General features: G+C 41.4%; 1 protein-coding gene across 1 annotated transcript; it reads right to left on the minus strand.

Annotated features, from left to right (window-relative positions):
- Positions 1–25,864, minus strand: ttc17 (tetratricopeptide repeat domain 17). Its single transcript, XM_004066933.4, has 25 exons — positions 25,621–25,864; positions 25,116–25,205; positions 22,784–22,953; positions 22,583–22,694; positions 21,205–21,336; positions 20,285–20,394; positions 20,057–20,204; positions 19,709–19,848; positions 16,624–16,784; positions 14,815–14,927; positions 14,204–14,356; positions 11,130–11,245; positions 9,958–10,114; positions 9,798–9,869; positions 8,848–9,072; positions 6,707–6,926; positions 5,018–5,137; positions 4,620–4,915; positions 4,377–4,530; positions 3,895–4,015; positions 3,639–3,798; positions 3,222–3,305; positions 2,096–2,215; positions 1,858–2,001; positions 1–904 (listed from the first exon to the last, which is right to left on the minus strand). Exons 1-25 carry the CDS (start codon positions 25,789–25,791, stop codon positions 773–775), a joined length of 3,621 nt encoding a protein of 1,206 aa, XP_004066981.1. The 5' UTR covers positions 25,792–25,864; the 3' UTR covers positions 1–772.
- Between the last annotated feature and the right edge of the window lie 7 nt (positions 25,865–25,871).

Below are 25,871 nucleotides of genomic sequence, written 5' to 3' on the forward strand. Positions count from 1 at the left end.
TCCTTAATACTGCACATTTATTACAGATTGTTCTTTGTTATAAGTCAAGATTTATGATCCCTTTTCTGCCCGATGATTTTCATCAACCAAGAAGCAAATGCAATAGCATCGTTTTTTATAACCATTTGTGTTTTTAAATGAGATTTTTAGCAACGATCAGATGTTAAGTCTGACATAAATAGGAATGATAGGAAAAATAAAAGTGCAAAAACGGAGGATTTCCATCCACTTTCGGAAGCACAAACAGCGACATCGTTTCATTTCAAACTCGTTCCATACCAGTTCAGATTAAAAAAAAATCCTCCATTTTGTTTCAAATAAAATAAATTATTTTCCTTTTTAAGGTAAATTGCTTTTAAAGTAATGGCCATGTTTTTCTTTTCTTTTCATACCATCTCCTTATGTTTTTAAAAGTAAAACAAAGCATTAATTCCAATTAACATGTTCAAACGATAGCCGTTAGCTGAACCTTCACTTTTTAAACCCGATTTTCCATAATTTCAAATAATTCTAGCAAAAGCAGAAGAACTTGATCAATTGATGGACGGCAAAAGCAGGTCTTGCACTTGTGGGGAAAAATTATCTTCAGTTTCACTTTAGGAAACTTAAAACCTCATTTTTGGAGATGGCGCTCAACATGAAAAGAAAAACAAAGTTTTGGTTTAAATTGCCAGCTCAGGAAATTGAAAGGTTTTTGCATTCATGTGTATTTTTGCTGCGGATCATCAGACAGTGTGGTGGTTCTGAGCACGGCTGTGATGCTCTGCAGGCCTCAGGGCTGACGCCGCTCCCTCTTGGTGAGCAGGTAACACTGAATGGTCCTCAGTCGATCCTTGGCAGGAGCAAACTCGGGCTGCAGCTTCAAAGTCGACTCGTACCAGTGCATGGCTTTCTCAAACTCCTCCTGTAAAAATGACAAAAGACGTTTCTCTTTACTGATGGTTGAATCCTTCCACTTTGAATTTGCCCTTGGAAAAGACCCAGTGCAATGAAAAATGGTATTTTTTTGTGTTAACATTTTCTTGTAGCATTTTTCTGATGATGGAGTACTTTTATAAAGACAATTACGTTAAAATGTGCATTTCTGAGTATTACTTCATTCAGGATCAGATTTGTTCCATAGCGGAACACAAGCTCCCTGCTCAAGGACGTGCATATCACATCAACAAATCACTCACCGCAAAAACAGATTAAAGATCATAACGGCAATTTAAAAAAACAAAACAAATAATTACAAACAAATTACATTTTAAAAATCAAAACAAAATTCCAGAAACCAAAACACAATTACAACAAAATCAAGCAAAAATAAAAATGAAATGTTTTAAGAAACAAAAGCAATTTTCAGAAAAAGAAATTTGAAAAACAAAACACAATTAGAAACTGGAAAGAGTAGGTTCTATGGACTTCACTGATTGGATGACGAGGTTCCTTTTTGGTTTGGATCAGATCCAAAATCACTTCATGCCTAAGACCTTTCTGTCAAAATGATGGACAAACGTCATTATCCAATCAGCCATGTCCCATAGTACCTACCTTTTCCAGTCTCTTCTTGTGTTCTGCTTTTGTCTTCTGAAACAATTCCGTTTCATTTGTTTGGAATTATTTTTTGGTTTTCTGGAATTTTGTTTGCATTTTTTGAAATGTGAAGTTATTTTTTTATTATTCGTTTTGCTACTTCAGAAACTATGTACTAAAAAATGACAGGTTTCTATTGTTATTTTGACAAAATAACAATAATGCACAATAATAAATAGCCTAATCATAGTAGAAGACCACTGGGAACATTTGAAAAATGGACCAAAAGATGATTGGAGTGAGTCTTTAAACTGAAACAAAAAGCAAAGTTTTCATCACCATTGCAATGTAGACATTAGCAAGAGTGAAGTGGTTCACAACAAAATGCGGGGCGATCTCCACTGCCATTCGAGCGACGGTTAGTGCGTCCTCCCATAGGCGAGCATTTTGAAAGACGTTGGCCAGACTGATCAGTGGAACATCCTGAAAACACAAAAATACACGTTTTTCATCCTATAAATAGACACACAGGTTAATTTTTGCATAAAACATCTAATATAAAAGATGCCCAATTTGCCTTCATGTGATGGGGGGCATGGTTGAGGGCCTGGCGCAGACAGTCGATGGCTTTCTTGCCTTGACCTTTCACCCTCCAGTACAGTGCAGCCATGCTGGATAACACCCAAGATGTCTGGTTCTGTTGAGAGGAGGACGAGGAGAAAACCCCTCTTTAAAGGAGCGGCCTACTTTGTACTAAATACGTTAGTGTTACCAAAATGTGCAGTGCGTTTCAAATTACTATGAAAATTGTAATGTGTCAGTGTCATAAAAATCCATTATTTGTTTTTCAGTGACATCAGTCTCAGACACCTGTGATCATTCTCAATTAGAGGAAAAAACCACTAATTACTACATTATTAAGCAGACCAACATTCATTATTTCCTTCAAGCTTACAATGCGTACTTTCAAGTTTAAAGGGCCAAGATCATGCTAGTTAATTTTTTTGAAGTGCTCAGTGTATTAGAATGTTCATTCTTAAAAAAGAAAAGAAACCCCAAAGTGGTTTTTTCATCCATTCACCCATTTCTGAGCCTTCCTCTAAAAACCTGCTCTCTGAGCACCAGCCCCTCCCAACCCACGAAAACGACCGGGTTCTAAGACTGTGACGTAGAAAAGTGAAGAACAGCCCGTTCCAGGAAGTGTCTGCACTGCCAGCTCCGCCCCCAGGCTAACACACACACTTTCTCCGTGTCCACATCCATCTTTGCTAAAGTTTGGATGTTGTTTGTTTTTGTGGGCGAATCGCAGAGATGCCGAGGCCGACTCTAGGATGACGTCATGAAATAGGTGACACCCACAAGCAGAGAAAGGCGGAGCCTCAGAGATCGAGTCGTCTTACTTCCTGGTTAGAAAAGAGCTCAGGAAAATAACTCATTCATCATTCATCTTCTAAACCGTTTGTTCCCTTTCGGGGTCACGGGGCTGCTGGAAAATAACTGTTGTTCTTTACTGTATCAAAGATAATATATTATCATAAACATGGATATTGATCACTAAAAAAGGCTTAGAAATAGCATGACATAGGCCCTTTAACACCATTTTCAAAATGTCTTTTTTCAAATGTACATCTTCTATTAATCAGATTTACAATCTGGGTTTTCATTCACCTTAAGCTGATCCTGATTTGACCTCACTGTCTTACCTTTTCCAGTACTTTGGCAATGCGGGTTCCCACTTGCTCAAAGGATTGGGGGGAGAATTTATCTTTGCCAAGATTCTGCAGCACCTTCAAGTAAATACAAGAAACAACTAAAGTAAGACCATCAGAAGGTTCTCCAGGATTTCCACACAGAACATTTGATCTCTGCAAGATGTTCCTAGATTGAGCCACTAGATGTCACTACTTTTCCAAAATTCAGTTAGAAATGAAGACTGGTACTTTCATGCGCAACTGGAAAGGCATTTGAATAATACATCTTTCTAGGGTATTTTAGCTTTGATGTTATTCTGTTTCTTTTTTTTTTTTACTTCTGTTTCTAAAACTGTGTTTAAGGCCTGCAGCTGACTGCAGTCTTGCTGCATGTTCATTTGTGTGGCTTTGGCTCCTTGCTCTGCACACCTCACGCAGCTGGCTCTCCCCAGTGTAGTGGATGGCGGCGCGGTTGGCGACTCCTGCCAGGTGGTCGAGGGTGTGCATGCTGGCTGCTAGGTTGGCATTGCATAAAGGTTCTACTGCTGGCTCCTGGAGCGGTGTGGCAAAGTCGATGTGCTCTGTGATGCTGGAGAGGCAGAATAGTGAAAGGTATCAAAATATGAAAAAAAGGCAGATTGTTGGTATGCTAGATATCCATTTTTTGCCTAAATGTTTGCCTTACTCAATATTCTTAGCAGAAACAGCCAACCAAGTGCTGGCAACAGTGGTGAGGTCCACCCTCCTTGTCCGCTGACACTCCTCTGGTCCTGGCCAGCCAAGGCTGGTGTAGTCCTTCCAGCGACCTGGCAGAAAACACAAAAACACATCGCTTACATTTGGTCTTTTTCAAGAGAGTGAGGTTTAGTACTACCTTTTTTGGAGAATAAGTTCCTTTTTTGCATAGTTTGGCCAGGGGTGCGACTTATACTCAGGTGCGACTTATATAGAATTTTAAAAACACAAATAGGCTAATGCAGAAAAAGAAGCGCCTCTTAGTTTTGGACAAGCGTTGAGCAGCAACTTTGACACGTGTCATTTGACATGATAACTGCGTTGTTCAGAAGCATTGCACTTTTCCCCCAAAAGCACGACTTATCTCTCATTTCGGTTTCTTTTTTTGGCTGCTGTGACTTATACCCCGGATCGACAAAATGCATCTTCTACCTGAGGGTCCAGGAGATGGGATAGTTGGACCGCTGATTTCTAAAACAGAATGCCCTCCCGGCAGAGACTCCCTGAAGGAGATTTCATCCGAGATTGCAGCACTGTCCGCCTCCTCCATCTTTGCTTTTTTAACCCTTTTCACCTGGAAGGTGATCTAAAACAATTTAAAAAAAAAAGAAAAACACATGCCGTTCAGCCGTAATCACATTTTAATCACGCCTCAAAGAGAAGTGAAACCTTTACCCATTCTGCTCCGTCATCATCCTCACAGTTTCCAAAACAGGGCCCGTTTCCGACGCGGGCACCCATCACGCGGTCGTTCTTCAGTACCCGGATGCCTCGCAGGTCCCCTCGTTTGCCCCCAACGTCCAGCGCTCCCTCGAATGCTCCCATCAGGTCTTCATTCAGCTGCCACTCCTCCTCTTTCTCCGCTCCTTCATCTCCAAAGGAAGAAGCGGCTCCTGAAGTGGATGGAGTTCCCTGCTGCTGCTGGTACTGCCCGGCTGCTTCGCCAGAGCCGTTACTGTCCACGATGACCTCTGCAGAAGGAGGGAGGCAGAAAGAGAACGCCATTTTAAACACGTTGCTTCTGTTCATTTTGGAGGACAAACTCAGAGAAAACGATGGAATCCTAGTCTTACTCTTAAAGAGCAGTGTGTCCTCAATGGCAGTGATGGCAGGAGCTCCCCTCTTCTCCTCGCTGCTCTCCCATTCCTCCAGCTGAATGCCGAGGTCCTCCTGAGCCAGGCAGGCGCCATCCTCTGAATCATTGAAAAAGGGCCAAAATACTACATTTATATCCCAACTAAAATCAATATCAAACTTTGAAACGTTATTTTCGACCCAGATGTCCTAACATCACAATCATATCACACATGCAGGCAGATTCTCCTCTTAAAGCCGGGGATTCTTGCTGCAACCTTTAGTTTCCCAGAGTGGAGGATAGCTCTGTCTACATTTAGGGAGTTTGTTTTTTCCTGCAGCTTAATTCATTAGACAGAGAAATTGCAGCACTTCAAAGAACTGTATTCCTCCACTCCCACTCATGCTGTTGGATTCTCCGCACAACCTCCAGTGAAACGATTCTAAGCTCACACTGTTGGTCTAACAACAGGTCGGTCTGATAGAACTGTAGACTATTAACATGGAAGACATTTAGAGCACTTCAGGGATTTGATTTTAGATGAGCAAATCATTAAATGGGTTTTTTGATACAACTTAGGCAGTTTTTTGAAATGACGTTTCATGTGGTTAAATAAAGAAGAATCTTGTTTTAACGATTAAGAAAGAAAATAGACATAAATCTAGCTTTAAATGTGCAAAAATGAAGTTAAAATATGTATTTATTGATGTAACTAAGTACCATCAGCATAAAATGATGCAAACTTCTCCCCTTTTTAAAGATAATGTATTAATTTTCTAACATATTAAGTGAGGAGTCATGTTGATTTATGGAAATGAACCTTGCTGTAAGTTAGTGGGAGCTTTCTGTGTAAAGTACACCCACTAGTGGTTCCTTTGAGTGGATCAGATGATCTTATGTACGTCTGAAATTATATTTGGAGTAAAGTCACAGACGGCTAGAAATTAGTCTGATCAATTCCTGATTTTAAAAGGCATCAGTAGCAGAGGACAGCACGTCTTATTGTTCGCACGGAATGTGATTTGAGCGTCAAGTTTGGATGTTAAGTCCATGTACGGATGCGATCAGAGGTCCTGCAGTGGGTTTTGAGCATTGCACTGCGTCACAATGTTTTCAGAGTTCAAATATTGGGAACTTTGGCAAAAAAGTCGCATTGATTCTACCAATCAGGGACTTGGCTTTGACTCGTGATGTGTTGATGATGTCATCAGTGGGTGGAGTTTAAAACCAACATGGAGGAGAATCTGACATTGTTCATATTTGCATCAATACAATAATAACATTTATTCTTATTTTTTCCCTCTTTGGACTACAGCTGGACAGCAGGTCGTCAAACGGGGTCATTGAAAGCGCCGTCGCTCAGACGCAGCTTCTGTAGTAGATGGTGAAGCTCACCGTACTGGGAGAACCTCTGAATGACCTCATGACCCCAGACATAAACGTGACGTCTCAACATCGTCCGTGTCGTCCACGCACGAGACAAATGGGTTTCCATGTAGCTATGAGGCTAAAAACTTTTGACAGAAGCTCCTCCCACACCCATTTTTGCCCAGGAGCGAATTCGCCGTGCGTCTAAACGGCGACGCAGACATGAATTCACAGATACAAATCGCATCTGTTGTGACCGCAAGAGCCCATAAACAGGAAGGTTTCCACCAACAAGCCTGAATGTGCTGGAGTCACTTACGAGAACAGGGCTCTCTGTGTGAAAGGTTGTAGAGGGACGGATAGAACTGCAGACATCGCAGCAAAGGCAAGGCGGTGCGACACTGCTGGCAGCCGGCGAAGGAAGAGAAGGCCGAGGAAGAGGTGAGGGTCGTCTCCAGGACGCGTCGGAACAGAGCCAGAGCACCTGTGGCGTTGTTCTGAGCCAAGTGCACGCTCACCAGGCCCAGCAAGGTGTGGGGCTGGCAGGGAAAACAACAGCATGGAATGAAATGCAGTATGTGGACGTTGATTCAAAGCAGATTTAAACTTTATACTTAGCCATGAGAAAAACCAAGAGTTTTATCTGTAGGTTTAATAACCAACAGCTCAAATGAAATTAAAAACACTCAACTTCAGTGTCGCAGCCAAACGTTTATCTGTGTGAGCTGATAAAAGAACTCAAAGAAAGATAATGTTGAGGTTTTAAAGTAATCATAACAATATGACATTTCTGCCGTACAGGGTTGAAATTTGGAATGTCCCGATCCGACCACGTCATCGGAAAAAAGTTCACGTCTCTTCAGACTCAGTCGAATGATTCATCCCAATAACCAATCAGATACTTATCTTTTTGTGATCAGCGCTAAGCTGTTTGTTACAGATAAATCCTCCACTTTACGTCTGCCTGTCATGAACGGAACATGACATGTTGTTGCCGTAAAGCGCAGCAGAATACGGTACTAGTTAGTTTGAGCAGGAAGCACAGAAAAACTGTTTGGTTAAGTCAGCCAGATGTTCACAGATTGCGCCTCAGGTCTCAATTGTTCTTCCAACAAATGTTTAAATGTGCTTCTATTGGTTTGTCTTAACACAAACAAGGACCTACAGAGGAATTTCAAAATAAAATAGACCAGGTTTTTGTTTCATTTCAATGAGAACGGCTGTCTCTGGCAGAGGGACCGTCTACAAAGGGCACACTTTGGGAAAAGTCCTTTAAAAGAAAACAACAACTCTCAAAAACAACCAAAACGAATAAATGGATAAATTGAAAACTCACCAGCTTTACTGAAGCTACAGTCACCAAACTCTCTCACAAGACTAATCATTATCCACTTTTACTGGTTAAGAGTTAACTATTTTTTTCTAGTTGAGAGTTATAATACCGTACTTCGTTTGATTGTTCAAGCTACCAGAAGGTAAGCTCACAAATGATTAACGGTTAACAAAACAAATTTAGATCCGTTCATTCATTCTTTATCTTTCTTAATGTGTTCCAAAAGTATCAGATGGGGACTCGCTTTCAGCAGATACTCAAAATCATGACCCAAAAACCTGATTGGTACATGACTACATGCAATGTTTAGATCTTTGGTTGAATACTTTAGCTTATACCATGGTCCGGGTGAATACTCGATTCTGATTGGCTGCTGGGTGTGCATTAAAACCTCATAACCGCACGGTAAAAAAAGAAGTTCCGGTCAACTATCTTAAATGCTTTGTATCACTGCGCCGGCTTCTTTAAAACAACCTTTTGCTTCATCATCTGGACAAAAACAAGCGGTAAGAGGTGAACTTTCTCACTGAACTGATGCTTTATTCAACCCATCGGAAAGATCAGCATATATATATCGCCGAATCTTGACTGCAGCGGTGGTGCGGCGCGACGCGGACTATATGTTAACATATAGTTCGCTTTTTGTGAAAAAAACGATCCAAATTGGAAAAAAAACAAGAATTAAGGACTAAAACCTGGTTGATATGTATTGCTTTTGTAACTGACCATGGTATAAGCGGGTTAATGGCCTTCGAAGTATGCGTTATTACTTTTTAACGCACTTTGCAGAAGCAACTGTCCTGCGTGCGTTAAAAAGTAATAAAGCAAACTTCGTCGGCCATTAACCCTTACTTGATACATAATGGTTTCAAACTATGTAAATAAGGAAAAACGACATTATTTTACTTTGATTTGACTGTTTGCATGTCTAAAAGACTTCATCACATTCCAAAATAGTTCAGTTCAATCCATTAAAAGTGCCTCCCACAACCCTGGTTGTCTACAGATTTACAAAATGAACTTGGTTGGTTGGTGGTTTGATCGCTGACTTTGGAGATGAATTCAGTTTGTGGCATAATCTTTTTGTTCTGCTCCTTGAGCTGCGATCATACAGCAGGCGCTTTTACCTCAGAGGCATTGAGAACCGAAGCGCGCTCCAGGAGTGTTTGTGCGTGGTTGGTAAGGCCGTAGTGCAGCAGCAGGTTGGCGGCGTTGGAGAGGGGCAGGTGGTGATGTGAAGGCGGAGCTGAGCTCAAGACTTGGCGCAGGCACTGCAGCGCACGGCTGCTGTTGCCTTTGGCCCGCCAAAATAAAGCTGCCTCGTTGCGGATCTGCCAGAGGGGAACAGTGGCCTAAAGCCAAACAAACGTCCGTTAGCTGGTTAGAGCAGTTTAGTGATTTGGACCATAACAAATACGAAATAACAAATGACAGAGTTCATACTTAAAGACCCACCCAAATGAAAATCCTGTTTTTGATGTTTTAACATGTTCTTGGGGCATTTTTTTGTTTTTGTTTTTTTTGATGAGTGAGGACACGCACACACATGCACACACACGCACACACACCCACACACACACAAAAATGAAGCCAAAAATTGCATTTCTGAGTATTTCTCTATTCTCATCTGGACCAGAAGCTCCCTGCTCCGCTTCATTCTGATGCATCATCCACTTGCAGACGAACAGATCCATGAACGTCTTTGTTTTCCTCGTCTGAGCTGGAATCTGGATCAAACTGTACGGTTCCAATACTGTTCACCATTCTGATAATGTTAGTTGGGGGCATGAAGGACTGAAAACAGATGGATGATGGGAAGTGGCGGGCCAGGGCTTACTATGCAACGGTCCCGCTCACAACTCAGAGGTGAATTTCTAACTCCACTCTGCAGAAAACATGTCTTAGAAAACGACACAAACTTTCTAAATTTGAGCTAAAAATGGCCTAATCATAATTAAAAGAGCACTGAAAATACTTTGACAATAGATCTAAAGATGATCGGAGAGGGGCTTTAAAGCTCAAAATAGGTTAGGTGCCACATATCAAACACAAAATATTAGAAGAAAAGTGTATTTACGTGTTTCATTGCTTCTGCTATGATGGTACCAATCTTGTCCAGAGTCTGCCCGCCGCCTCGTGACCGAAGTATCTTCAAACACAAACAGAAATGTTTCCCAAAGAAAACAGACACAGCTGGAACAAATATTGTCCTGAACACTTAATGAAGAGACGTGTACCTCAGTAGCGAAGGAATCTGGCAGCTCCTTCTCCTCCAAGGACCAGTCTAAAGATGCGGGCAGCAGGGCTGGATACGGTTGAGGGAACGGGCCGCAATCCGGCAGAGCCACCGTCTCCGGTGGATCGCTGCTCCCATGAAGGAGAGTTTCCAGGGAGCTGAGAAGACAGCGGAGACATGTCAATTTTCAATACAGCCTACCGTTTTGGATGGAAGGAAAACAAAAATCCCGCCGTAAATACAGCAATATTTTAGGGTTAGAAGTATGTTTACATTCAAATTCTAGCTTTCCTCTCTATCATATTTTATTCTGACGCTCACTGAAGATACTGCAGCCAAACCAGACGTTTGAAATCATGTGTTATGTAATCTCGGTGAGCAGGCATTCGAATTCAGTATATGTGCATCAAAAATTTGGATTTCAGACTCAGCCGTGAGAGCAACATTAAGAACTCAACATTTTCAAAGTAATAACTTGGATAAAAACTCAAACTCATGGGACCTTGACTTTTCTAGAGGTCTGTGTGTTTGTTATTCAGCCGCTGTTTGATCATCAAAATTGACATCCGAGTTTCACTATGCGAGTAGCAGTCAAGTTGACACTAACCATGATTTTCCCAGGTGGTGTCCTGTTTCACTGTTTTCTATATTTCCCTGATCTTTCTCCTGGTTTTCTGCTCTCTGAAGCTAAAACCAAGTCATCGCTTCATTCTAAACCTAATCTAATCTGTTTGGTAGCAGTGGATCACTCAATTATTTTAGTTTTTATTCCGTGTCCTGATGGGTTTTTACCTATTCCTTCAAATACTTTTTTCAGTAGGATCCAAATCATGCCGGAGCTGCAGTTTGCGGCCATGTTGGACACTTGGAATGCAGGAAATAAAAGCTGATGGTGAGTAAAACACTTGTGACTTGGCTGGAGTTTTGTATTACTGCTCTTGAAGAAACTACTGCACAATGAAAATGCTACATTGTTTCTGAAGAAATGAATAAATAAAAGAATGTGACCATGACAGAGAAGACCAAACTAAGGTTTAGGCTCAAATTCAAAGACCTTTTCTTTTACCTACGTTACAGTGATTTCTTTTTGGGTTGCTCTGTTTTCCAGAATGAATGTAAAGCCTGATGCTCGAACAGACAGGAACTCTGCTTTGACGGTGTGAGGCTACAGACCTGAGGCCCTGTGTTTCAGGAGGAAGGTAAAACGTGGGCAGCAGGTGGGCGGGGGGCACATGTGGGCATTCGTGTGAGCAGTGAGCCCTCTCCGGCCACAAAACCCTTTGAATGTCCTACAGTCAAAACACACAGACAGTTCGCAGCATCTCATTAAGGAATCAGAAAAATGAGCTGCTGCTGCTGGGAACTCATCTAGAAAAAAGATTCAAAAGAAAGACATTTAAAAAGTGTAATATTTCATTCAATTCCAATTCATGTTTATTTATACAGCGCCTTAATATGATCGTAGTCAAACAAGGCGGCGGATGAGAAAACATTAAAAGCAACAACTAAAATAAGAACCAATCAGAGCACAGGAGGAGAGTCTCATGCTGCATCAAAAGCCTGACTAGAAAAACAGACGTTTTCAAAAAGTAAACAGTAAGGATGGCTGCCGAACACTCAGTATATAAGAAATATTAGAAATGTATCAAAACAAGTTCTGCTTTCCATAAATTAAGTCTTAAAAAGACACAAAAAAAATCCTGAATGTTAAAACATACTATTACAATTGAAATGGATACATCGTCATTTTCTTAGTTGTAACTTATGGAAGCATATCCCATTCAGTAACAAAAACGATGAATGGCTGATCTTTTACGTGTAAAAAACAAGAAAAAAGAAAATACCGTATTTTCCGGACTATAAGTCGCCCTTTTTTTCATAGTTTTGCAAGGGGTGCGACTTATACTCCGCAGCGACTTATATTAGAAATAAATTGAAATAAATACATTGTTAACCCTCCTGTTATGTTCATTTGTGAGGAACAGAGATGATGTTCCTGGGTCAATTTGATGTATGAGGTATGTTAAGTGTTAAGAGGATGTTAAGTGACTCAGAGAATCAGCAAACTTTTTTTTTACAGTAAGATCTTGAAGGCTAACAACATAATATTCTATTTTCCAATGATTTCATAGATTCAGAAATGCAATAAAAATGACAACTGTTTCTACAAATACAGAATGAAAACAGAGTATTAGTTGGCCAATGATGCTTCATGAAAGGAATAAATAAATAAGTATGAGAAAGAATTACTGTGAAATTATGAGATAAACAGTCTGTTATGATTGTGTCATATGAGTTTGTGGAACTTATTACATCATGGTCTCAGATTTTGTCAAATAAATTTCCCGTCAAAATGCGACTTATAGTCCAGTGCGACTTATCTGTGCTTTTCTCTACTTCATAATGCATTTTTGGGCTGGTGCAACTTATACTCCGGAGCGACTTATAGTCCAGAAAATACGGTAATTCAGGTGCTTTTTGTTCTTATCCTTTTTCGTGCTTTTATTTTTTAAGTTTTTAAGAAGTTTAAAAGCAAAGAACTAAAAAAACAGGCTGGGCACTAAAATCATCCGCTCATGGAAACCATAACCTGAAATTAAAAGTTCATGAGCTCAGAGCTACAATGTGTCCGTGTCATCGACATGATCTGATGATGTGTTTGTCACATCGCCAGTCTGCTTTGTTCTTCTTACTTACTTTTCCCACAAACATTACCGACATAAACGTTGGAGAAGCATCGGTTATATTGGTCAGCATGAACTTTTTCGTTTTGTTTGAAGTGATGCAGAGTTACAGTCAGTTTTTGGATCAATTGGATCCATATGAAGAACGCGATCAATAAAGAACACGAAACACCCCCAGACAAACAATAGCAATTTCCCCAGTAACTCACTATAAAAGAATCTCAAAAACATCACATGTACTTATTTTGGTTCAACAAACTCCACAGAAATCACTGATATCATTACTGTTTCTGGGTGAACGAGCGTCTGTTGTAGACGCGTCCTTTTCTCCTGGCTTTAGGCCTACAACTGTTCATGAAAATAAAAAGTCATATAAATAGTAGAGCTAAAACGTGTAATCAAAAAATGACACACAAAAAAAAATCTCTTAAAAAATGAAAAATAAAATTTTGAAAAAAAAAGAAATTCTATTAAAAAGATACAAATCTAAAAAAACAAAAAAATGTCTATGAAAATCATTTCAGAAATATCTTGAAAACAGACTGCGAGCCACATAGTTGCAGCGTTTTGGCCCACAGACTTTGCTGCTTTGTGCTCAGTGTTGTCGTCAGGATTGACTCACAAACACAAAGAAACAAACAGTTCCTACTGGTCAATCTGTAATCCCACCCTAACATTTTGTTCTGTGATGTTTGCGGAGGAAGCAGGAAGAACTAAACAGTCTGCTGATATTGTGACAAACAAATCGGACACGGATCATGTGCTTCCATTCCACATATGTGCTAATCGAAATTCTAGAAAAGCCGACAAAACACAATTTCACAGTTACACTGTTCATTTATACAAAAAAATGGCAATGGATGAGATATAATGATTGTTTAAAGTTGATTCACTAAAAGGAACATTTGGATGACGGCACAGCAGCTAAACTATTGAAGAGCCAGACTCCGAGACGTCTGTTCAGCTGTAGATCCAACTATTCCACCCGCCACGCAGCTTTCAATGAGCTGTGAGATGCTGTGGAAAGGCTTGTGGCGCCCGCTCAGGGCAGCCAATTCCTACCAATAAGTGCTTTTTTGTTTTAAAAAGTGTTTCCATTGCAGTTTCGCAAAATATGTCCATTTTGATCCGCCCCAAAAAACACCTCCTCCTTCTTGATAGATGCAAGTTTTTTTTTTGTTTTTTTTTTAAAATTGCGGTGTTTCCATTTAGCAAATTTATGATTGCAAATCCAATTTGCGCAATTTCATAGTTAATGGAAACGCGTGTTATGACACAGATCACATCTATGACACGGACACGTTGTAGCTCATCAACTTTTAATTACAGGTTATCTTCATGAGTGGATAAGGTCAGTGCCCAGCCTGTTTGTAGTTTTTGCTTTTTTTTGTAGTTCTACAAAAGAAACACGAAAAAATGATCACGAAAAAACATGTTTTTTGTTAATTCAATGAAATAGGATTGCATCCAAGCCTCTGGATTGGATAAAATGTAATCCTAATAGAGAGAGTTTGAACTGTTTTTATAATAACTGTTTTTATAATTTGTTTTTTTCTCTCTTGCCTGCGAGTAATCCCGACTGTTGCCCCACAGCGCAGCAGCAGGGTCCTGGTTCCCCGACACGGAGGGATGGAGTGGGGGGCTGTTGGCCGTCTGGTTTGAAGTGCGCTCTGACACGAGCGCCACACTTGGCGCCACAGACACTTCTTCTCCAAACTGAGAATAGAAACAGAAACAAAAGAATAAAAACGGTGGAAGACCAGAGTTTGATTTTCATTTCATCTTCACTCCAGATTCTCACAGTCTTTGGAGTTTTCTGATGCAGAACTTTCCAGCTTCACTCGTTGAAATGACATGAATTTGAACTTTTTAGGAACATTTGATTTAATGTTTCTTGGAAACAGCCAACATGACAATGGTATTAGTAAACAGCAGACCTCCCATACAAGAAGCTCCACAAATTACAGTAGATTTTGAAAAGAATTTTAAATGATGTTGTCTTGTACATTTGGAAAATGATGCTGGTATATTCTGAATTTACCACTCTAACGGTGGTTAAATAACTCAAAAAAGTTGCAAACGAAGGTTCTATTTGGATGATAGCTTTGTGTTTCTCAGAGGAGAACTGCTGAATAACGCGGCTCCCTTCAGCTCTTTCCTTCACAAAAACTCACCTGAACAAAGTGGACGTGTTCGAAGCGGTCGCCTCGGTGATAGCGCACAGGTAGGTCGTGGGGGCAGAACAGGCTGCGCTGCTGCTGACCCATTTCACACATCTGGTGGTTTCCTTTAAAAACAACACACACACACCCTTAGGTGTTGCTACACAACAGCTTGTGTCAGAATTCCCTCACGGCATCGAGCACTATATAGCGTGTTGGCTAGGGTTACACGGTATGAGGAAAACGCTGGCCTGTTCCCACTGTCCAAGATACGCAAAGAGTGACGCCATTCGGCTTAGCAGAGTTTAGGGCTGCACAATGTGAGGAAAACTCGCAATATGAGTGATCACCTCCGATACATGAACAAATATCAAAACAACCAAAAACATCCTTTCCTTTTCACTGCAACAGTTTCATTTAAATAAGTGTCAACAAAACTTAAATTACAAAACAAATGACCAAAACAAATGCATAAACGGATTTAATTGATTCATTAAACCCCTTCTTGCTGCCTTAACATTGTTTTAGCACATTTAAGGTAACCATTTCTGGCAGTTTACTCCGTCTTTAGCGATATGCGTATTGCACAGCTTGATAGCAAAATAACGCACATATGCAATTTCTTTCTTAGCCTGGTGTTTGCCTTCTTTCAGGGTGTCTGAATCTATGTTTCCAAAACCCTGGAAATTCTCTGCAAAAAACGGGACACACACAAAAAAAAAAAACGCTCTAAGTTGGAAATCATTTTGCCTTGGGACGTTTGCTCCTGTTGTTGGGTCTTTCTGCCAACCCTTTTCAGAGAGAGGATCGAATCGCAGCTGCTTGCAGAACTTTTACTTTGTTTGAAAAATATCGATTCAGCAATACATCGCGATGGCTCATTTGGCGATACTTGTATCCATTCAAAATTATTTATTTCTGAGCGTCCACTTCACCCTCTGACCTCTAGTTGGCAGCAGAGCCTCTTTGAGCAGCTCTCTGCACAAACAACAGGAAGACCTCGGCCAGAGGCAGCTTTTTTCGTTCTTATGAGACATGCACTACTTGGTTTTTAATTTGGATGGGTACTGAACTGAAACTATGAGCCATGTTGCTCCCAGCAACATATAAAACCGCAGATTTCTGTGCTTTGTAGCGGAGTCGGATAAGAACGAGTGAAGCGCTGCAGCTGCACAGCGGCTAATAGCATCAACCAAAATGCTACCGGGAAAGCGGGCCAAAGTTCTGTAGAACCTCCAAGCATTGAACTCTAGTTCAGCGACCTGATCGATCAGAGTGAAGTGTCCAACGCTCTGAAATAAGGCCGACATCGTGGCGATCAGCGTTAGTTTACTTCCACGTGAGAAAGCGTGGCCGCAGTGCAGATATGTCAACAAAGCATCTTTGTCACATTAGAGGAACTTTCTTTCACCCTGTCATGCTGCCTCATCATCATTTTCTTGGACAGTTTCTGCAGAGCAGCAGTAATTAGTAATTTGCCTCCGAGTTGTGGGTGGGACTCTTGACGCAGAGCAACCCCCTCCCCCACTTCCCTCTGTTTCCAATCTCTCACGCTAGCCTACAGCCCCTCAACACCCCCGAAGGAAACATAGAAACAAAAAAGGGCGAGAAAGATAGAAGCTACCCAGCCGTGCAGTTTAGATCCAGTTTCCAAATCAAAGACGTACATGGATTTATTTGTCTGTGAAAACGTCAGAATGGAGCGGGGAGACTTCGCCCCGCCCATTTCAGTTTTCACGTCACAACAGACAGCTTTTTTTTCAATCTGAGTCGAGTTTTGTTTGATCAGGTTCGGTCTGTCTACTGTGTACAGAATCTCACCAAGCTGGGCTTCTTTGGCCATTTGCGTCTCATGGATAATGTTGCGTAGGATCTGCTCCTCCTGCAGCAACTTGTGTTTGTCCAGAGACTCCTGCTGGCGGAGGTAGTGGTCGTGTTGTTTTTGGTACTCCTTCAGCTCATTCAGAGTCCTCTGCAGGGACCTGCAACAACAGAAACCCGAAGATGAAGATAGAAAAGGAAATATTACATTTAAAAAAAAAAGAAAAAGGTACTGTAGAGTTTTAGTAAAATCCAGGTTGTTTACTGAAGATGCAAATGAATCAAGACACACCAAGGTAAAGGCCGTGTCTGTGTAAACACAGGTGATTTGAAACAATGTAAAGTCCATATGTTCTATTAAACGACAGCCTTAAGGAGCCTAAAAGGAGACGTTGCAGTATTGGCAGATGGAATAAGGATGTAAAAAAAAAAAACTTAAAATCAATTTCTCTGATCTTGAAGATCAATGGTAGATTTCTAGCTGACAGAATGGATGAGCTTGGAGTTCTGCTGACAGACGTGCAGTAATATGTGCACCAGTATGAAGCACCTCTCAACCATCCTTTACGAATGGCTGAACAGACAAAAAAAAGGGAGGACAAGGGCAAAAGGACATGAAGAAGGACGGATGTTCCTGTTAATGACAGCTGGGTTAAAAGCAGTTGATCACAGGACACCATAATTCACAAATAAATTCATTCAAAATCAGGCATCGTCATTTTTGGGATTGTTTTTTCTTATTTTGTCTCTCATAGTTGACGTATACCTATAAAGAAAATTACAATCCTCTCTCATCTTGTTAAGTGGGAGACTTAGCACATTTGGTGGCTGAATGAACACCGCTTTGCCCCAGTGAATGTGAGTGGAAAACGATCTCCTTTTTTACTTGACATCAGATTCCCTGATGGACAAACACAATGTGAAGCCAAATAACTGAGAAGGCTGTCAGCAGTACAGCTGCACCTCAGGGGTAGCTGGGCGATTCATCGATTAGCCCTTGTGCTTTCCTAGGCACTTTACCATTGGAAGTTGGGTCATCTAGACCCACTAGACAGTGCTCTGAACCTTTTTTCTTCAATGATTTGTGATCTTCACTGGTGTCCATGGATTACATGAAATCTTTCCACCTTTATCCACCTTTGTCATGGTAGGGAGAACACGTCAATGTAAGGGTGGGGTCTTCTAAGATAGAACAAGGGTTAATTAGAATTTGTTTGTTTTAGACGATTTATTTTTTGGGGAAAAAAAGATTTTATTTTCCCAGCTCTCTGCTTTCTTGTGCTTCCGTTGTTCGGAGTAAAGTCAATCCGCCAGGTCGCTCGCTAAGTGCAGATGTGAAAACAGCATCGAGCAAAGAGGAGCTTCTCTTCAAAAAAACAAACACACAAACCAAAAGCCCCCCCCCTGTAACTTCTGCCTCTAGCTTCAGTTTAAGCTGATGAAGCAGCAGAACATGTGAGGATTTTGAACAGGATCCAAAAGAACTGGAGGGTAAACCTGTTGGACTTACAGCAGCAACAGAAAGTTTCCTAAAAAGTGTTGATTTGGAGACATTTATGCTACGATGCTAAATGCTATGCTAAGGAGCTGTTCTGTGTGTCGTCTACATGTCAAGACGGACCGCTTTAAACACAGACTATATTTTCACGGAGCAGACTTTAAGACGTGGCGGATAAAACCAACTAAATTCATTTATAGAACATTTAAACTGTATTTTATAAATATAATAACAGGCACTTTGTATAAATCTTTATTAGTAGACCCTTTGTAACATCACAGAACTGAAAAAAGCTGTCAGAGCGTGGCAAGAATCCAAATTGTCATCTTCTTTTTAGGTTGTTTTTGGTGTGATTTCATGTAAAAATGTATCAACTGGAGGCAGAATTAGGAAAAAAGTCATTTTTCTGTCAATCTGCTCCTCTTCAGTAAATCTGTCCTTGTTTTTCTCATTAGACTTTACAGTTGGATGACATTTACAGACGTGTTCATATCATTATGAGTTATTTTTATGCAATTGAATTTTCTTTACAAAAGTGTTGTAAAAAAGTCATTCTCTTGGTTCAGACTGCAGGTGACTGACTGAAACCCCTCTTCTCATTTTTCAACAAGAAAACAGAAACAACTCATTTGTGGTTGAAAATAAAAATTAAAAAAATTGACTGTGTGAAAACGGGAAAGAGCAAAGATTGGAAACCAATAAAGGAGTTCTTTAGAAAAAAAAGTTCTAGTTTTTATCTCCCGTTTTCATTAAGTTGTAACTTCCTGTCTGCATTTCACGTAACATCATTTTTCAAAATAACATCTATAGTTTTTCTTTGTAAAATAATGGCATATTTTGGTTGGTAGATATGTTTGTTTTATCTACCGGCCAAGTTGTGTGGCGAGTCAAAAATGAGATTTTGTTCACTGTGTTTGTGGCCTCAAACTTTGAGCATCAAACCAAACGCAGCAAAATCCGTTTTAAGGTTGTTGCTGCAGAAAATGCTCTAGTAAATGTTCTAGTGTTTCTCTTTATGAGAAGCTCACAAAACATTGTGTTGACCCAATATCCCAAGGAAATGTCAAACTAAAATATTTTTTGTTAAAAATATTCCATCATTTGTAATTTTGGTTAAAGAGAGTAAAAGCAGGGTGAAAATCAAATGGATTACAATCGAATATCAAATTTGTAATGGAAAAAAAAAAATCAGATTTTCCTTTTTGCCTCAGAAACCTCAGACTTTTCCAAGAACTCCGAGTCTCATCCTCTGCAGGAATGTTGTCAATGCCTTTCTTTGTTGTGTGTATCAGAGGTCGACTAGAAGCTGCACTGTGTGGAGGTAAAGTGGACATTATATCCCTACAGTTGGAGAGGTGGAGGACTGGAAGTGCTGAAAAGTTTCACTGAATGCCAGACGGCAAGAACAACGTTACACCAGAGGCGCAGCATAGCAGATAACATTCCCTCCTTTCTGCAAAGTCAACAGATTTGTGTCTCATTATCGAATAAACTCATTTCTGTTTTTCTGAAATGATCTTCTTGTCTTGTAAAGATTCAGGATGAAACCAGAAATGACCCAAAGCTTGCACCTCACTCCCTCCATACCTATGCTGGGCTTCCAAGCGCTGCTCCAGTTTTTGCTGACACAGCACGGCGTGTTTCCTCCTCAAGGCCTGCTCAAAGCCCGGCTGGGCCTGCAGCGCCTGCTCGTAACACAGAACGGAGTGGTTGTATTCCCCGAGCATCTGGAGTTGAAAAGCATGAAAAAGAGGGAGGAGTTAAGACTGTGCATGACAAAGTTCCATTTTCTGGCTTTTCGTGCAGATTAGAAACAAAAAATAACTAAAGGACAGCACTAGCAGGACAAAGCAGTTCCTGTTTTTCAACAGCTTTGCTGATTCTGTGCTTTAAAAGGGCCATTGCTGCTGCAGTGGCTGGCTGACTTCTACTCACAGCGTAAATGTTGCCCAGGGTGTAGTGGCTGGTGAAGAGATCTGAGGTGAGGTCAAGGGCGGCGTGGGCGAGAATAGCAGCATCTGCTGAGAAATGAGCCCGGTGCAGGATGTTGGCCATGTTGATCAGAGCGATATCCTTGTGCTGCCTGGGAAAACATCAAAGAAGCACAATTACAAAAACAGACACCAAGCCCCACCTGTGAGCCGACCGTTCCTCGGACAGTACCTCGGGGAGAAATGCAGAGCACGGACGACACAGTCCGCTGCCCGCTGAGGCTCGTTCTTCATTCGCCAGTAAAACGACGCCATGTTGTACAGCACCCAGGATGAAGAATTCTAGGGGGGGGGGGGGGGGGGGGGGGGGGGGGGGGGGGGGGCAAAAAAATTAAGGAGCTTTATAGAATTATATTTGGAACACGACCTCAGAGAGAGGTTAGCTCTACGGAAACTTAGACTTTTTATAGTAATTCATTCATTCATCTCCTAAACCCGTTTTGTCCCTTTTTGAGTCACGGGGCTGCTGGCCACTCGTGGGGGGACAGGGGACATCCCGGACAGGATGCCAGTCTGTCCACAAATCACACCTCCATGCACATTCACACCTAGAGACAGTTTAGAGTGACCAATGAACCTGTGAAGCATGTTTTTGGATGGTGCCCGTAGAAAACGCATGCATGCACGGGGAGAACATGCAAACTCCACACATGCAGGTCCTCCGTTGGTCTTCAGTTTCAGGTCCCCCAGCTGGGACTTGAACCGGGGGCCGTCTTGCTGTGAGCGCTAACCACTGCACCACCGTGCAGCCTGTTTACATTGATGCTGCCTAAATCACGCAGTTTAGTTGGAAAGTAGTCAGCGCTTTGTAAAGACGGCGACTAAGCAGGTTCAATTTTAGACAATTGAAGAGCCCGAATAGCATCTAAAACCAATTAAACAAATTGGGTACAAAAGTAATGCACGTCCAGCAGGGATGAATCAAGTATCCGAAAACTCTCATATGTTCCAGAAAAAAGGAGTATGTACGATGTCCAAGATTTGCGATCTTTTTCACTTCCATAATCTTCCCAATTACCTTGATAGAGGGGCAATAAACCCCTGTGGATCTGTCCAGGTAGAAGAGGAGCAAAGCTGAGGGGCAATCATTACCTTAAGTAGAGCTTGATGGATGCGATGGGCCACCTCATCAACACTTTGGCCCAGATTCTGAGGCAATGAGCTAAAAATGGGATCTTCTTTAGAGAGGATGGGAGAGGTCAGGTTTGACCTTTCCTGGACCCCCTACAACACACAGAACCAACGTTAGAACTGTTGTTAAATGATGTTGTACACGTGTACATGCATGTATGTGCATGTACACATACAGTGATACTAAACATAAACATTTCCCAAAAAAGGATGAAAATAAAGACTTCTATGCATAAAAAGGAAGTCTACATTTAGCCTGAGTATGTTTAGACAAATCACTCAGGAAGTTATTAAAATAGATCAAAGTAAAACTTTACTCTGATTATCTTCTTATCTATTGTAAAAGCGTCTTTTCATTAGGATTATGCCGCTTTTAGCTAAAATCAAATAACCTTTGTCGCTTCCTAGGACAAAGTTTCTGCAGAGCAGCAGTAGTTGAAGAAATTCGCCTACGAGTTGCAAAGGACTGTGGGTGCGGAGTAAGCCCGCCCCCACTTCCCACTCTCTCCCACTAGCTTACAGCCCCATCCCAACATTAGCGGTGCAACAAAAATGCAATATAGGAGCTATCCAGCCGTACCGGTTAGATCCAAATACCAGCTTAGACAACCTTAGATAAATGCAAAGAAGGCTCAAAGTCATCACAGCTTGTTGCATAAGCACATCCACTGTCACTGACCGACTTTTTGGAATATTCAGCCAATTCCAGTCTTCTTCTTTCACTTTCGGCTTCTCCCATCAGGGGTTGCCACAGCGAAAAAACCCTCCCTCGAGGATGAGTCGCATGGTTGACTTGGCAATGTTTTACGCCGGATGCCCTTCCTGACCCAACCCTCTCAATCCAACCGGGCTTGGGACCGGCACAGCAGCAGAGAAGGGAATAGCGAGCAGCCCGGAATCGAACCCTGGTTTCACGGACGGAAGGCGCCGGAAACCAGCACGAGCTAAACCGGCCCCCATTCAGCCAATTCCAGTATTCCTTCTTAATCCATAAATACCTTACCAACCCACAAATGTTTTAAGATGTATTAAGGTAGGAAAACTCCTCACTACACACTTTCTACACTTTTCTCAGACAGACATTAACATTTTCACACTTTGCTCTCTCGTTTTAACTCTCAAAGTTCAAAACCTTCATAGGAAAATAAGTCAAGTGTTATAGAAGGAGGATTGAAGGTTTATGTAACTGTCAAACTGCACGTACAGCATCTCTGTACAAGAGACAATGAACGGAAGAGTTTGATTGACAGGCTCAGCAGCCAATCAGGAGCCAGAACACAGTGCACTATTTAACCAACAACAAAAATTAAAATACAATGAAAAAAGCATGCAAACTCACCCTGAGATGCTGGAATGCATGGATGCTATACGGTAGTTCAAACAGTTTTGCACAGTCTGGCTTTTCCAGATCTGGAGGCAGCGCCGACTGAGAATCCAGATAATCCTCTGGACTTTAAGGAGAAAAGAAGGATTTTAATGAAGTCATTACTGAGACATTTACATGATCAGATTCTGTGTGTGTGGAATTCTAAACACTTACTTGATGTCTTTGGTTTCCAATGGAATAAATGTGCCATCGTACAGATCCAGGTCACCCAGGGGCACCTTAGCCATGACACAGTCTGGATCTTCTTTATAGTGCCGCTGTTCCAGACCCGTGTCTCTGTCCTCATTCTCCTCAATGTGAATCTTCTGAGCTACGAGCTGCTTCTGCTCAACCATTACAAAATAAACAAATTCATGTAAAGAAGTAAGAGAAAGGAATCGATGATGATCACTGGCTGTGAAGAACAGTGAATAGTAATAATTAGCCCTTCCTTTCAGTAAGGACACACTAATGAACATGCGTGTGTCTGTGTGTAATAACGGTCTTAAAAAGATCTACAGAGAGGAAGGATACCTTAAACCAGCGTGTTTCAACCAGTCTGCCGCAGTACTACAGCTACTGTGCCGTAGAAAATTACTCCATTTCACCCAATTGGTCTAAAGACCATTTAGATTTCTTTGTGTTTATTTGATTCTGGTGCAGGACACTTTGATAGGAAAGAATGTACAGGGACGGCACCGTTCCCAATCCGCTTCAACGTGGTCGCCATGGGAGGGGGCCGGTGTAGGTGCCAGAACCATTCGGCCTGCAATAACCGTTCGGGGTCCTTTCGACTGAGGGTAACGTCACACTACGGTAACCCCACTTGGACAAACTAGGTCGTGCTCGGGCTCTACATATTTTCATTTCACGTTTCCTTTTGTAACCCAAAGTTCTTTTCCCTCATAAGTTGTGTCTGACATTATTCTTTGTAGAGTTTATAGAGAGACTTTGCCACAACCCACTTTGTAAACAGATCTGTGGCTGTTAGAATGAACCTGCTGCTCCACACAAGCAAACCGTGTGTCTGAGCAGAGCAGCTGGAGTCTCGTGGCTTCATGTTCACAGGCAGGGAAGGTGCTTTGTTATAGAGTGCGGTCCGGAGAAGGGTTCGGACTCCAGTCCGTTCAGCTGCAATGCACTTACTAATAATCAAAATAATAAAAGCACGTTTGGAAGATAATCTCGCTCTGTGTCGGAGCTCTGTTTGTTTTCAACGGACTGCATAATATCTTCTTCTATGGTAGTGTCGTAATTTGTCCAGACCAATCACTATCTGACCCGTCATCGGACCAACGGACAGCCAATCACATAATGTGACGTCAGCACTAGTCAAAGGACCCCGAATGGTTATGGAACCTACATCGGATCTATCGAAAGGGGTGCAAGCGGTCTGTGGCGATGTCAAATCCACACCCTACCCGTTTATAAACACGGGCCGAGAAGTCCAACAGTTTGTGTAATGTAGATTTCAATAAAATCACGACCTTTTTTTAGGTTTGCATTGCAGCTCCTATATAATAGCGTACTTATTTATAGAAAATATTGAAATGTCGTTTATCTGTTTCACTTTGTAAAACCAAATATTAATACCATGACCTGGGTCTTTTTTTTGTGATGATCAGAGGTTTTTTTTTTTTTTTAAATTGGACCAAAAAGAAACATTTGATGGTCATTTTACTATCTATCCCCTGCTAAGCCGTATCTCATCGTTTACTGACACGTCCACATGGCGTCGCTCTTTACGAATCTGGGACAATGGTAAGAGGCTAGTGTAGCGTCTCTAGCAATATAACTCATTGATAACTGAAGATACTGGAGAGACTGGTACATCATTATTACAGATTACAGGATTTCTTTTTCTTTTCTTTTACATTGCAGGTGCCTCGTGATTTTTGTAGGGGTGTAACAATTCATCGACAAATCTATTTGTATTCCTACAATCCAACCAGATCGATCCTGGTAGGTTTTTTTGACCTTAACGTAAAAACAACCAAGTTGCATCACAGCTAAATTTAGCAAAGTCATGTGACCAAACAGTGTGGTAAAATGTTCTAATATTGTTCCCTTTGGATTCTATGGATGTGGAAAAACAACAGTGGGCTGAACTTTAGGAAACTAAAATGAGAATGGATTTGACATTCATTCTTGTTTACTTGTTTGTTTGTACACATATTTAATTTGACCTTGATTATCTTGCAAAAAAGCAGAAGAAATCTGGAAAACTTCACCTGCACTCTTCAGTACCAGATATTTCTCTCTGAGTCACACTTGTTGAAGTTTTGGCTAAAGATGTCCTGGATCCATTTTAGGCCAGCGCATCAGAGCGTTCATGAACCAACATCGACTATGAATCGTACCGCCGTCAACCACAAATTATGGTACGAATTGAATAGTTAAAATGAATCGTTACACCCTAGATTTGTGTCAAGGGAAAAAGTGTCCCTGGCTTTAAAAAAGGTTGAAAATACTTGGCCTAAACTACAAGTGGAAGAAATCTACTCACCTCCAGCTTCTTGAGGTAGTTTACGCGAGTTTCTTGCCTCATGAAGATGACAACATCATGAGGATGCTTTAGATTCAAAGGAGAGTCAACCTAAAAACAAAGAGCAGACGAATGCAACTGAAGAGTCTCAAACCAGGGTCGTGTCAGGTGCTGTCAAACTCGTGACGTAAGCACAGCATGGGAAGCTAACTAAAGTGTTGTAGGGGGCTACGAAGGGCCGGCTAGCAGGGCAGCGGTTTCGTTTTGTCACGAAATACGAATTGTCAATTTTTTTATCAAACAAATTCCTTTTCATTTTTATTTTAAAGAAAAAAAACAAGCTAGGCTACAAACACATACGCATTTAGTTTATGCTAAAGCTCCACCCCCTCACAGTTAACCGGTTAACTTAATTGTTTCTAGACTAGCATTACTGAAAACTACACATAATAATCTTAAGGCAAATGTTTACGGCTAGCTCCCTCCCTGCGCTAGCCGCCTAGCATGTCGACTGTAGCTGTCATACTTGCTGTTGAATTTTCCCATCCTCCGTGACCACCCAGTGGGTCGTAGCTCCTCCGGAGTCCACTATCAGGATACAAAAGAATAGGAAAAGCTTCCCTTGAAGTGACGCTTTTCGCGCGTTGCTAACACGACAGGGCAAAAACACTGGACTGGTTTTCCTGAAGTCCGCCATTTTTCCCCCCCTGTCGTTTTATTCTGCTCTGTTGTTAAACTTGGTCTCCATCCACCAGGAGGCGCTCAAGTTCCTGACGA

The sequence above is a fragment of the Oryzias latipes genome, chromosome 3 (assembly GCF_002234675.1).
Source record: "Oryzias latipes chromosome 3, ASM223467v1".
Lineage (NCBI taxonomy): Eukaryota > Metazoa > Chordata > Actinopteri > Beloniformes > Adrianichthyidae > Oryzias > Oryzias latipes.